Raw genomic sequence first — 14,827 nt, 5'->3', positions numbered from 1 at the left:
GTTAGTAAATTCTGAAGAGACTTCCATTCCAACTCATGCTTCTCATACAATGTTATATCATTTCATTGCACAGCTGACTAACAATAGATAGTGTGTATGAAACTTTGCAATGCATTTGATCTTTATATGTGGGTTACAATAGGCATAACGATTTATGCAACACTTTCTGAGCTGCAGAAACAACATTTTGCAAGACCATATTAATTGACAGCGCACAATAAAGCTAAAAAAATCCAAGATCACCACACTACATTATCTTTGTTATTAAAATTTGATTTTCTTCCTAATAGTTCTCTGGTGTTCCTCTCTGGTTTTAAAAGAATAATATAACACTTTGGAAAGAATATGCATCCAAGCAGTCCGGCGCTGGAGGACAGGATGGCAAACACCTCCACGGCCACCATGAACTTCCCCTGTGTGCTCAGGTACGCCGGGATGAAGGAGATCCACACACTGACAAACACCAGCATACTGAAGGTGATCAGCTTGGCCTCGTTGAAACTTCCAGGCAGATTCCTTGAGAGAAAGGCCACAACAAAGCTGACTGTGGCTAGGAGGCCCATGTATCCCAGCATGCAGTAGAAGAAGATAGCATTTCCTTCGTTACATTCAATAATTATTTTTTCATTTTGAATTGTTGTAATTAGCTCTGGAAATGGAGGAGAAATAACTAGCCACTGAATGCAAATTACTAATTGTATCGATGAGCAGGCAAACACTATACAACTGGGAGTCTTTGGTCCCAGCCATTTCCTTGCAGAGCTGCTTGGATGTGTTGCCACAAATGCAAGACAGACAATAATTGTTTTTGCAAGAACAGAGGAGACACTTATAGAAAAAATTATACCAAATACAGTCTGACGAAGCATGCAAGTGAGCGTCCTGGGACGGCCAATAAATATGAAGGAGCAGAGAAAGCAGAACATGAGGGCAACAAGGAGCAGGTAACTGAGGTCACGATTATTGGCTTTTACGATGGGAGTGTCCTTGAACTTGACAAAGAGAATTAAAACAAAAACAGTCATTGAGACCATGACAGTAGAAGAGATGGCAAGTGTTAGTCCAAGGGGTTCTTCAAATCTTAGGAACTCCATGACTTTTTTGAGGCATGCATCATGTCTCTCATTAGACCATTGGTGTTCTAGACATTTCATGCAGTTTGTCATGTCTGAAAAAGAAATGAAGTATTGAGTAGAATTGTTCTTGATAGATACTGTGGAGTGTTGTATATTTCTTGCTAAGGAACACCTAATTTGTAAAAGGAAATATAACCAACTAGGCCTGCACATCACAGATTCAGAGCCTTAGAGAATAGATAACCCTACTTAAGAAATCTAAATGTTGGGTGGCTACATCTTCAAGGAGTGAAGCTGTAATTCTATACATGAGGACTATTATTTACAGTTCCCCATTCTCTTCATAACTGTATTCATAAAGTACATACTTTATAAATTCTGTATGTTTAAAATGAAGTCAAATAAATACTGATTACAAATCACGGACCATAAATAGTTGTTACAGGAGGCATATTACTTGAAGGACCTTTACAAAAACATACATTTGGATTGTGTATCAGAGGTACTGAGAGAATATTTGTGGTAGAGTTCTTAGATATTATATTTAGTCTACCGTGAAGTTTGCCTGGTGACTGCCGTTTGATGAAAGAACCTATTCAACATTCTAGTGACTTAGGGCCTGATTTAGAGCTGGTGGACAGGTCCCTATCTGCCAGACTCTTGGTCCACCTGCTTTATTCAGAGTTGGACAGACCATCAGCTTTTCTTTCAGCAGTGCGACCATTGGCCTGATGACTGCTGGCTCTCAGAGTAAGGGCATCACACTATTCACCCTATATAGGTAAGAAGGCTTGATGTAGTTTCTTTCTGCCTAGCAGTGACAGGAGAAACCTGGTGGTGACAAACAGAAAGATTAATGTAATGAATCTCACATCCATGGAAAAAGATTCACTGCATGCACGGCTAATTAGGTATTTGTTTGTCAAAAACAAACTCCCCTTTTGTGTTGGATTTTGAAAGTTTGGTGTAATTCCCTCAAATGTTTGATACCTTCAGAGGAAATGTTACACTGATGGTTCCTCTGAAGGTGCAGAGACCATTTCTGGGACCCCACGAGTTTCAAAATATTTCAGTTTTTTTCTATCCATTAGGGTAGCAGATGCAATGACCTCTGTCTCCCTAATAGACAGGATAGAGACCAGCATACATTAAATCAAGCCAATTATTGGGTTATGTTACAATTGATGTTTGGTTACCTGTAATACAGGATCACCAAAATCCTTGATGGTTGAAGTGTCTGGCTGCTCTGCTATTTCTAACAGTATTTTTTTATTTCCAGATTTTCTAAGAACTGTTTCTGTACTCCACAAATGCAAAATTGGCTTTTGAGAGAAAATTAAAAGTCAGGGTTTAGGGCATTATTCAAAATTATTTCTGGCTCAGCTAGGTCTATACATTTGGTTCTAAGTCATAGAATACATCAATGTCAAGCGCTACTGCCCAAGACTTCATCCAAGTTCTCTGTTACTTTTCAAGCTTACTCAAGGATTACAGACATTTTAATTTTGAACAATACTTGTGTCACATTAGTCTTCTGAAGGGAAATCAATTACTTCATCATACAAATAGAAGTATACAATTTAAAAGAATCAATTATAATGCATTTCATGTCAATAGGAGTACCAAAAGGCATCCACAATGTCACACTGGTTGGCAATCTTTTTATTTTTCAAACACAAACCCTCCTTAAGCAGGGTTTTTTAAGTAAAGTTAGGGTTTGGGGGACATATGAACACTAATTCTGCCTGGGACCACACTGGTGTACATGGCGGCTGGGTATGAAGAAGGCTAGTACTAATGATATCTCTCAGGATGTCTTAGATGAAATGCGATAATTGGCAATTCTTTCATTTCTTTTAATGGGCCAGAGTATTGACCATTTTGGGTAATCCACCAGAACTGATGCAGTGATTGTTTTTTTTTCCTTTCTGCCAAGGGAATTTCCATGCTGCCTGCAGCATTTCCTATCAGGCATGATGGGGAATGTAAACCCTTTGGGGGAAGAGGCATTGAAGCAACATGTTGTGGGGTATGTTTCCCATTTGTTCAAAGTGCTGCCTTCTGCAGATCCTTCTTTCAGTAAATTGATGCTGGGTTGGCAGGTATTGGGTGAGATACAGTGCTTTCTCTAATAGTTTCTTTGCAATTCTTCTTCCCAAGTGTAGAGGCAATGTGTTTACTATGAAATGCTTTTTCTCGCTTCAAGCCTTTTAGATGACTCCTCAGCTGCCTGTTTTGATGTGGATCTCTCTTTCTTTATGGAGCATGTTGTTAGAGACCCCTGGTGGCAAGCTCCTTATTTGATCTTTACACAGCTTCCCATTCATTAGATCATGGGTTCTAGCCTGCACTTGGGAACACAATGTTTCATATTTTCCATGTAATTGTGTTTTAAATTAATTTAGTTTTTGGGCAATTTCTTTGGCAACACTAGGGTCCATTTGAGTGGCCAATATAAGGGAACATGTTTGACCCTTTGTGTTCTTCTCTGTGGAGCACAAGAAGCATTCCTCCAAGCGACACCACTGATCCAAAGGCAATGAGGTTGAGGGAAAGAGGAATTAGCAACATGAGACTTCTCTTCCTCCCTCTTTCTCAAGGTTTCTAGCTGTCTGACAAACAGGTGCAACATTTAATTGCCTCCCTGTCTGAGGACGTCCAAAAATCCACAGATAAATCCAGTGTTTATTCTCTCTTTCTTTACCAGATTTATTTGTGTATTCATTGGAGGTGTCATCACCTCCTTCTGTTTCTTCTTGGCGGCCTCCTAAATAGGAGGAGGAGGATGCACATCTCTGGGCATCTTTTTTTAAGCGGTACCATGGAAAAATCTTTGAATCCCATTAATTGTGACTCTACCCTCAGTGAGGGCACACTGGGGTTTTCCGGAAATGTATTCCTCGGGTTCTATGTTACTAAGGGGCTTCTGTTTAAGAAGACCAAACTTTAGGTCAAAAATCTCCTTCCTGGGATTTTCCTCTGGTCCTGAAATCCCCAAACGTTTGATCCTTTGGAAGAAACTTATTTGCAACACTTGTCGTCAAAGGTATGTTTTTGATGGCTTCAACATCTGCTCGAAGATTTGGAAAGCTAAGGTCTTTGACCATTAAACCACCTTATTTGAGAATCTTTTCTGATAGATTTGTTCTTAGATGAGGGACAAGTTTCTGTCCTAAATTAATGTCTTTGATTCATCACAATCAGGTAAGAATTTGCCTTATCTTTTTCCAGCGCCTACCACTCTGGAAGAAGTGGCTCTGCATATTCTAGATGCAGTAAGGGCTGTAAAGATGTATTTATCTAAGACACAAGCGTTTAGGCAAAGTGAAAACCTTTTTGTAAATTTTGGTATGTAAAGTCAAGGGCAAAAAATCTCCACTCAGACCTGTAGGTTAAGTCTGTTATTTCCATTGCATTTGACTCAATGGTTACTCCTTTATCGTGTAAAATACAGTGGGTGTCTATGTAGGGAATGTTTGCCTCCTTAGTTGAGGCTTGTGGAGCTTCCATTTTAGATATTTGAAAAGCTGCTTCTTGGGCTACAACTTCTACTTTTGTTTCTCATTATTGATTGGGTGTTAGGAATGTTGATTCTATGGATATTAGTTCCTGAGTATTAGTGTCCGCTGCACCCTGAGGTTTGAACACCTATTTTTGCAATAAAAGATTGATTTGCAGTATTTGAGAGTTTCTCATTTCTTGTGTCAGGGAATCAGGTTATGGTTCATTGCTCTGAAATATCCTCAAGTAGTAAGTAGTGGTGCAAGAAGATAGGTTGAGGAGGTCATGATTCAATTACTTACTGAAAATTTCCATTACTGTGAATACCTTTTTTGTAACACTATTTATGATTCTCCTTCCTGGTCCTATTCTACACCATAAATTCACTTTTTAGCTTGGGGATATAAAGGACGTGTTGTGGGATGTGACTCCCTTTATTACAGATTAATGGAAGGGTAATAAACTAGTAAAAATGATATTTGGATTAATGCAGATTACCAGTAAATACCGGAATCATTATGAACAAATTTTGATATCTGGTAAGACAAAATGAGCAGCCAAATCACATATGTATTACATTAAAAGACAATAAAGAATAATCTTTTATTTATTGGTGTTTGTAACTACCATTTGCATCTTCTGAACAAATAAATAAATATAATGTCTGGGGCAAATGCACCTGTGCCATTGCTGATTTCTCCAAGGGAACAGGGTATGCAGTCAAAACAGCATGGAGGCTCCCCCTCCCTGGCCGCTTTTCTGTATCCAGGTGGACAGGCATCACTGCAAACAGAGGGGGGGACCTGAAGGGGAAAGAAGCCGTCAATTATAGTGAGCAGATGCATACAAAACAAATACCTTTTTGGAAGGACAGACAGAAAATTAAAAGAGTGGACGAAAGAGGGACACAGAAATTACAGTTGAAGCCGAGTGCAAGAAAAGGCCACAGACAAAATGTGGACCTACAGAAGGGGCTGGGAGAGCTCACATCAAAAGCATCCCAGAGAGTGGAATATGGAAGAGGACAGAGTATGGGACCTGCAAGAAGAGCAGATTATCCAAATGTAGTTGCGCATTCCCTGAGACTTGAAAGCACACTTGGCGTCAAGACTGACCATGACCAGAGTGCTCCTTTACTCATAGTACCATACGTGCTAAGTGCCGGCAAGCTTTAACTACACAAGATCTTTTGATTGACCGACTTGCTGTTGCAATGAACAACCGGCCCGGCAAGCGGCAAGTTTTCTAGAACATCTTAAAGGTGTCAGTGTTTCTTGGTTTTTCAATAACTTCATGTGTGCAATTATTTTGTACAATTTAAACTAAGGGACTCATACAACTCATGCGCAGGAGTCCTCATTGTGATTTCGGGATCTTTCGATATGATTATGGCATGACTTTTTTGAGAGTTCCTACATAAGCATTTTCTTCTAACACAGATTGCAGCCGGATGGTGGGTAGTACCTTTTATATTCACCCTTGTGTGCGTTTATGGTATAAAACCTCTGCGGGACACCACCGTGCCCGTTCCTTGAAGTGTCTGGACCCCTCCCATCACACTGTATCAGTTTAATTTTTCTGTATGTAATACACATACAGGTCTATGTTTTCAAGGTTTGGCATATTCACTTTTGCACCTGTATGTATTTTTGGTTCAGAAGATTGCTTGATTTTGATTCCCTCAAATATATTTTTCTTAAGCGGTTTTACACGCCATTATATTGTCCTTAGGAGGCAAAGAACTATTAGGTTTCCAAGTATTGGCTGTGTGATTCTATGCACTCTGGGGGCTCCTTAAAAGAGCCCCAGCATTGCTCCTACAGCTTTAAGCGGTTTTCCAGGCAGCCCCAACTACAACCACCTCACAGACATATTTCTGCCCTCCTATTGCTTGAGCAGCTCAAGCCCAGGAAGGCAGAACAAAGGATTTCATTTGGGAGAAGGGTGTTACACCCTCTCCCTTTGGAAATAGATGTTACTGGACTTGGGAGGGGTAGCCTCCCAAAGCCATTGGTATTTGAAGGGCCCATTTGGTGTCCTCCGTGCATATATAAGGCTACACCATTCCAGGGACCTCCAGTCCCTGCTCTGGTGTAAAACTGGACAATGGAAAGGGGAGTGGCCACTCTCCTGTCCATCACCCCAGAGGTGGTCCCCAGAGCTCCTTCAGAGTGTCCCTGGGTTTTGCTATCTTAAATCCAAGGTTGGCAGGGAACTGTGGGAGTATCTGAGTGGCCAGGTCAGGCAGGTGACGTCAGTGCCCCCTCCCGATAGGTGGTCACCCAGCTACATGACCGTTTCCCCTTTCAGGGCAGAATGCAGCACACAAAGAAAAAGCAAAAACAAGGAGAAATAAAAGTATTTCTACTTTTGCACCACTCTAACGCCACCACTGGGGTATTATCACATTTTGGCACAGCCTCAGGTTTACGATTTACATTAAATCTGGGGCAGTGTCAAAAGAAATGGGTGTTGCGTGGGTATGCCCACAGCAACACCCATTGCACGCCCTTCTGCTGCAGAAAACTGCGTGAGTGGGGCTTATATTTACAAGATGTGTTAAGCCACACAAAGTGGTTTTCCGCCACCTTGTAAACATGGAAAAGGGCACAACGCCATTGGAGCGTCACTAAAAGTGTCGCTGGGGTTGCACTAGGGGCTGGTAAATGATCCCACTAGTGCCGGGGTTGACTGAAATCTATGATCCAGTGACTCAATTGATTAAAAACCTGATTGCACCCATAAGTTTGCTTTTATTGCTGCTGCAGAGAGACTCTCATAGGGGGAGATACCTGATACATGTATCAGTTATATGGCAAGGGTAGAGCTTAGTCAGTGGATTCTAGGGAGGTGTGGAACCTCAAATTTCTCAACTTTGGAAACATTCAGCTGCAGGGCGGAGGAGTGAGAAGACCAAAGTTTGTCATGGACTGTTTCCACGAGAGCAGAGTCAGTACTGATTTTCATTATGGTGGCCTCTGCCTAGAACGGCACAGCGGGTGAAAAATGTTGGATTGGAATGTTACCTTGAGCGATTGCCACACATTAACCTATTTGAAGGAATTCATCCTATCACCTTTTGGGCGTTTGAAAGCCTGGACACTTGAGAAAGATGGGGCTTTCCAAGCCCCCTAGTGCCAAAGCTTGTGAATACCAAAATGTAGCACAAGTGCCCTCGTTCAAGGAGGACTGATTTGCTACTGGTCACTGTATTTACTTTAGATCCTGATGCAATAATGAACAAGTTAAAGCCGCTTAGTGAAACAATCAGGCCCCAGACCCACCTGCCAAACCAAGACTGAATTTGAGGGGTTCACATCCCAAAGACCCCTTCTGAAGCTACGACCCTGCCTGTTCCACCTGGGCTTTGGTAGTTCTCTTTGGAACTCATGACTGTGGTCATGTACGACGCAACAGTCCAGAAACCCTGCCCTGGGATCACTTATTTTAAAGTATTTTCACTGCATGAGCTCTTCTTCGTCTCTGCTACAAGACGTCTTGACTGCAAAGTTGCCAAATCAGTGCATGAGGGCAGGACTCCCTGTTTCTAGCCCTCGCCTTTTACAAATCATTTTATTAATGGACTCACTGCCCATTCACTAAGCCAAATGAACAGATAGGGGTGGGTGCCGAGGCATATTAATAGGGCGAGCTGAGCTAGAGCTGAACAGTTGCTCTGGTTTGTTCATAAGACCCATATGTATGAAACGTCCATTTTGTATTTCATAAATAGCAAATCCTAAGCAATTGCTATTTAGGAAATGCAAAATGGAATGTACTACAATTGCGATTTGCTAATAACAATTCTTACAGAGTTGCAGTCAATATTAGGAAATCGCTATTTAGTAAAACCATTCAGTCCTATAGGCCTAAAGGTATGAATGGTTTTGCATTTTCATAATTTGTGTTTCCTAATAGGAAATCACTATTTAGGAAATGCAAAAGCAATCATACCTATGGGCCTAGGGCCCCCCTTACATCAATAAAAAAACAAAGTGGTGCACGTGTAAAGCGTTCCAGTGCCCTGAGGGCGAGTGTGCACGCATGGCACTGGAAGAAGTGCATTATGGATGCTTTTTCCCATTGTGCACATGGTTACCATCGAAAAGAATTCAATGGTAATAGCGTTTCCTAAATACTCATTTTGTGCTTAGAAAATGCTTTGTACATTTGCTTAGGAAATTGCTAATAGGAAATCCCTTATTGCAATGTCTCATTTTGGTAATCACAAAATGCGATTTCTAAGGGGTAAAAATTGCACTCTGAGAAAGTGATTCTGCTTTTGTACAGATGGAAAGCCTGTTCAGCATTTCCTAATCGCCAGAAATAGTGATTCGGTCTGTTAAGAAATGCTATAGGGCTTCGTACATATGGGCCTAAGCGTGAGAGCACAAGTTGTTCTAAGAAAACGCTTGGCATTTATAGTGTGCAAAAAACATAATGTAAAATTATGATACAATGCCTATGAGAAATAATTCTGATTATATCTCTGCATAAACAGACATCTTCTAAAATGTAAAAAAAGATAGATTGATGAAACATCATGGCTCGCCCCAACAATAGTGTCATCGGTGAACTAAGAGGCAAGTAGGAAGCCATCTTAACCCTAAACAAGGACAGGATCTTCTCATGGATGGAACAACATTGCAGCCTATTAACTCAGACATAGGAGCTGCTTGTACAGCCACATCCTGAACTCAAGTATTTAAAGTGCACTCAGGTGATAATAAAGGATAAAACAGCTCTAGGAAGTAAATCATGTGCCCAGGATCACAGACTTTGGATAAGCTGGGAAGCTGATATTGAAGTGATGTTATTTCACATTTCATTATGATACTCAGTCATCTGTATCTTTCTCTCTTTTACATAAAAGTTCACTGTTCTGTCTTTCCTGTTTCCTTCTTGCTCTTTTGCATAAAGGTTAAGTGTGTTGCCTTCTCTGTTTCCTTCTTGGCTGACAAGGGGTACAAGCATTGGCAAAGCCAAAAGGCTTCGGCTCTACTTAATCTATTGTTTTTTACCCGCCACACAGCAGCGCTTCCTGCTGTGCAGCATGTCTTAAAGTTTAAAAGAGAAAACTCTATAAGGTCGCCAGCATTGACTGCATTAAAGTTCATCAGTGGCCACGTCATTGTGTTTTTGTTTTTTAAGTGCAACACATGCTGCACAACAGCTATCGCTGATGTCACGTCGAAACAAACATTGTCAAACCAATGAATTTCGTAAAGATTAAACCTATTGACTTTGCCAGTGCTTTTTACTTGAGTCTGCGTGCGCCGGGATAAGCGACAGGCACGCGCATTCTCAACGCGAGTCACACTCCTTTCAATATATGTGAATGTTACTTTGGCCCGTATTTATACTCCGTTTGCGACGAATTTGCGTTGTTTTTTTCGACGCAAATTCGGCGCAAAACTAACGCCATATTTATACTTTGGCGTTAGACGCGTCTAGCGCCAAAGTATGGGCAAATAGCGTCATTTTTTTGCGTGAACGCCTTCCTTGCGTTAATGAGATGCAAGGAAGGCGTTCCCGTCTAAAAAAATGACGGCTACGCAAATGCGTCGTATTTATACTCCCGGGCAAAAATCACGCCCGGGAGTTGGCGGGTCAAAAAACCCCGCATTTGCGCCACTATTTAACGCCTGGGTCAGGGTAGGCGTTAAGGGGCCTGTGGGCTCAAAATGAGCCCACAGGTCCCTGCCCACCCTAGGAGGACACCCAAGGATGGAGGGACCCACCCCAGGGACATTCAGGTAAGTTCAGGTAAGTATTATTTTTTATATTTTTTTACTTTTTTTTGGGTGGCATAGGGGGGCCTTATTTGTGCCCCCCTACATGCCACTATGCCCAATGACCATGCCCAGGGGACACAAGTCCCCTGGGCATGGCCATTGGGCAAGGGGGCATGACTCCTGTCTTTACTAAGACAGGAGTCATGAAATGGCGTCTGGGCGTCGTAAAAAAATGGCGCAAATCGGGTTGAGGCGATTTTTTTGCCTCAACCTGACTTGCCCCATTTTAAGACGCCCTAACGTCATTTTTTCCCAACGCCGGCGCTGCCTGGTCTACGTGGTTTTTTTCCACGCAAACCAGGCAGCGCCGGTCTGCTTGCGCCGGCTAACGCCATTCCATAAATACGGCGCCCGCATGGCGCTTCAGAATGGCGTTAGACGGCGCTAAATTTTTTGATTTAGCGTCAAAAAGTATAAATATGGGCCTTTGTATCGCGTCTAAATCACAGCCATTCACTTGGGTCATTCTTTAAGTGGGGCAAGTGATATCCAAAAATCCACAATCTCACGACGCGACTATTCTATACCAAACATGCCTTGCCTGCTGCTTATGCCCCTGAAAGATGCTCGCGGCATGTACAAAACAGCCACGCTTCCTGCATTAGGTGTAAATGGTATTCTTCAAATGTGAACGCTTTCTTGCTCTATTCTACCTACTAAGGGCCACATGTACAAATATCAGGTTTTGCGACTCGCAACTTGCGAGTCTTAGAGACTCGCAATTTGCAATTTTTGACACTGTGAATCCCAATGGGGTCACAAATGACCTACCTCAAAAATATTCATGAGGTAGGACACAATTTGCTACCCCATTGGGAATCAATCAATCAATCAATCATTCGCATTTATAAAGCGCGCTACTCACCCATTAAGGGTCTCAAGGCGCTGGGGGGGGGGGTCAGTGCTCAAAGAGCCAGGTCTTGAGCTGCCTTCTGAAGGAGAGGTGATCAGGTATGGCGCGAAGGTGGCTGGGCAGAGAGTTCCAGGTCTTTGCAGCCATGAAAGAGAAGGATCTTCCTCCGGCGGTGGCTTTGCGGATGCGGAGGACGGCTGCCAGGGCTTGTCCGGTCGAGCGTAGCGTGCGCGGAGGAGTGTAGAAGGAGACGCGGTTGTTGATGAGTTTGGGTCGGAGGTTGTGCAGTCCTTGTGTGCGTGGGTGAGGAGTCTGAAGGTGATCCTCTTGTTGACTGGGAGCCAGTGGAGTTTCTTCAGGTGTCCGGAGATGTGGTGGTGGCGGGGTATGTCCAGGATGAGTCGTGCGGCCGCGTTCTGGATCCGTTGAAGTTTCTTCTGCAGCTTGATGGTGATGCCGGCGTACAGAGTGTTCCCGTAGTCCAAGCGGCTGGTGACGCACTCACAGGGATGGTGGCCTGCTGGGGACAGCAGACCATCATGTCTGTGACTCTTTTAAATAAAGCAGTGTTTTGTTTTTGTTTTAAATGCAGCCCGTTTTTCTTGAAAAAAAAATGGGATGCATTTTTTTTAAAAAATGAGAAATTTTCTTTTTATTTGTTCAGAGCAGGCTGTGGGACCACAACCTACAATGAAAAAATCTTTCTGCATCCATTCAGAAAGAAGAAGGGATCCCGTGGGTTCCCCTTTCCATTTGCGAATGGGTTAGCACCAATTTGAGACTGGTGCTAACTGCGACTGTTTTGTGACCGCATTCATGGTCACAAAACAATGCTGCATCGCACTGCGACTCGTAATTAGGAAGGGAGTGCCCTTTCCTAATTGCGACTTCCAAACCTTTTTGCTATTCGGTAAATATCTTACTGAATCACAAAATTGATTATGTGCATCGCAAAATGCCTTTTTCTTGTTGCAAATGGCCCGATTCTCAGAATCGGCCGTTTGCAACAAGAAAAAAGCTTTGTACATTTGGCCCTAAGTGCAGTTAATTTTCTTTTGCTTTTAACTTTTCTGCTTTCTGCTGCTTACTTTCTGTTGGTGGAAACACGTCATTACACCTTCAATCCTTTTATTTGACATTTGATGCCTTATAGTAGCTGTAGTTCATGCTTTACAATCGGATTTGTGCTTGCCCAGATGAAATTTTCAAACAAGTAGCCAGCCTCTTATGTAGATTTAGCACTAAAGTGGATCCCTGCTTTGGCCCCGGGGGGACTAGTGAATGCCCGTTGCCCTAGGGGTACTGGTGAGTGCTGTTGGGATGGGAGCATTGGCTTCTCACAAAGCAGGCAGAAATGTTTTCACAACATCTCCACTGAGCCCAGCACACCGCACTGAGCCCAGGGCATTCGGGCAGACCTGTTGTTTCAAAGCAAGGATGCGGATCTTGCAGTGACAGCAGGGGTGCTGACACGTTTAAAAGAAGTTCCATCAAAGGGGATGAAAACAGTACTTGAGCCTCAGGACACTGATAAGAGCAAACACTTAAGGAACAAGCACTGGTAAATGCAAGAAATATGCTACAGCCAATAGAAATGGAGAGAAAGTAAGTGGCAAGCACAGGAACCAACGAAAAACAAGGGAAAGATATATTTAATACAGTAAATTTCACAAGCACAGCACAAGATCTGTGGAGGCGAAACCTAAAAATGGGCACATGGCTATCAGACTGGACTCAGGGTCCAAGACACCATTACCAAACCAATGTTGCATTTAATTGGGGGGGGTGTCACAGCCAAAACAACACTGCCCTTTCCCCACATGCGACTTGAAGCTACGCCCCTGATTATAGGTGTTATGTGGAGGAAAGCAATGGATATAAATGCACATTTGCAGATGTATCACACACCACTTGAATTCTGGGACCCTTCATTAAAGGGCCGATATGCGGCCCAACTGTTGTGGGGGAGTGAGGGGGATAGCCCAATGATATTCCCAGATGTGCAGGAAGATGGTAGATTCTTGGGGCTTGTGAAAAGATGCAAACGGAGTGTGAGTGATTTTCACTTTTTGATCTCCGCAGGAGTTGCAATCGGGTTCCATAAATCCTGCTCTGACTTTCCAGTGTGACCAAATCCACACCCTACTAATGTGCTGCTTTGCAATTAAGCATGGGTTTTCAGATTATGTCAACACTACTTAAAGTGGGCATGCCCGACCATATCAGGAAAATAACAAAGCTGAGAACAAAAGGGGTGAAGACCTCAGGATGCCGCTGATAGGCAAAAACTGAAGCAGGTCACTCCTTACATGTATGATAATGACAAACAATTCTAGGATTAAACATATAGATTATAGCGATGCGCACAAGGTCTAAATCACACCTGAGTGTGAGAAAAGGCCCCGTTTGTCATGGTTAGCCTCCACTTTTTGCCTTGTATGTAATGTAGCCTCAAAGTTATTAGTGCCCAGGGCCCCTGCTAATGAGGTTCCCTAGGCTAGATCTCTTTCCCTAAAACTGTTGTGAGGCATTGGCACAATCGGAAACATCTTTAGCTACCATTATAAGTCCACAGTAAATGTAAATTAGGTACACAGGACATGGGGTTCTAAGGGTAGGCCCCTGAGGGCAGCAGCACAGATTGTGCACAATCATCTAGGTCCACATTTCCAGAGGCACCCAGCACTGTCATTGCAGACTGAGGGGGTCATTCTGACCCCGGCGGTCTAAGACCGCCGGGGCCAGGGTCGGCGGGAGCACCGCCGACAGGCCGGCGGTGCCCTGCAGGGCATTCTGACCGCGGCGGTTCAGCCGCGGTCAGAAGAGGCAAACCGGCGGTCTCCCACCGGTTTACCGCTGCCCTTAGAATCCCCCATGGCGGCGCAGCTTGCTGCGCCGCCATGGGGGATTCTGACACCCCCTACCGCCATCCTGTTCCTGGCGGTTCGCCCGCCAGGAACAGGATGGCGGTAGGGGGTGCCGCGGGGCCCCTGGGGGCCCCTGCCGTGCCCATGCCAATGGCATGGGCACGGCAGGGGCCCCCGTAAGAGGGCCCCGCAAAGTATTTCAGTGTCTGCTAAGCAGACACTGAAATACGCGACGGGTGCAAACTGCACCCGTCGCACCCCTGCAACTACGCCGGCTCAATTCTGAGCCGGCGTCCTCGTTGCAGGGGCATTTCCTCTGGGCCGGCGGGCGCTCTTTTGGAGAGCGCCCGCCGGCCCAGAGGAAATGTCTAAATGGCCGCCGCTCTCCTTTGACTCCGCCGTCCGCCAGGGTCAAAATCAGGCCCTGAGTGTTCTGATGCAATCCTAAATGACAAACTCAACATGGCACACAACCTGTGTGCCCTGTCGAACGTACATTGCATGCACTATAGGTAAGTAACCCCTCTGGCATGTCTTCCAGCCCTAAGGAAGATGCACTATATGGTATGTGTGGGCATAAAAGCATGAGCAATATGCCCCTACTGTGTCCTTGCCAAACCTGGACGTAGTAAGTGAACTGGCTTTTTATGCATGTGCTGGACACTGGTCAGTACGAGTTTCATAGCTGCATAATGGCTGTACTGGGTAGTTTGGTATCAAACAACTCAGAATGAT

The 14,827-nt window shown here is 43.9% G+C and overlaps 1 protein-coding gene across 1 annotated transcript in view; it reads right to left on the bottom strand.

Annotated features, from left to right (window-relative positions):
- Positions 1-239: 239 nt before the first annotated feature.
- The window catches only part of LOC138249295 (extracellular calcium-sensing receptor-like), a 66,820-nt gene continuing 52,232 nt past the window's right edge, over positions 240-14,827 (bottom strand). Inside the window, exons 6-7 of the mRNA XM_069203252.1 lie at positions 5,257-5,380; positions 240-1,168 (exon numbers count right to left, since the gene is read on the bottom strand). Of these exons, the coding sequence (XP_069059353.1) occupies positions 240-1,168; positions 5,257-5,380 (1,053 nt within the window). The remainder of the gene's footprint in view (positions 1,169-5,256; positions 5,381-14,827) is intronic.

This window comes from Pleurodeles waltl, chromosome 8, assembly GCF_031143425.1.
Source record: "Pleurodeles waltl isolate 20211129_DDA chromosome 8, aPleWal1.hap1.20221129, whole genome shotgun sequence".
Taxonomy (NCBI): Eukaryota; Metazoa; Chordata; class Amphibia; order Caudata; family Salamandridae; genus Pleurodeles; species Pleurodeles waltl.
Note: the sequence above shows the minus strand (reverse complement) of the source record. Positions and strands in the feature narration are given on the sequence as shown.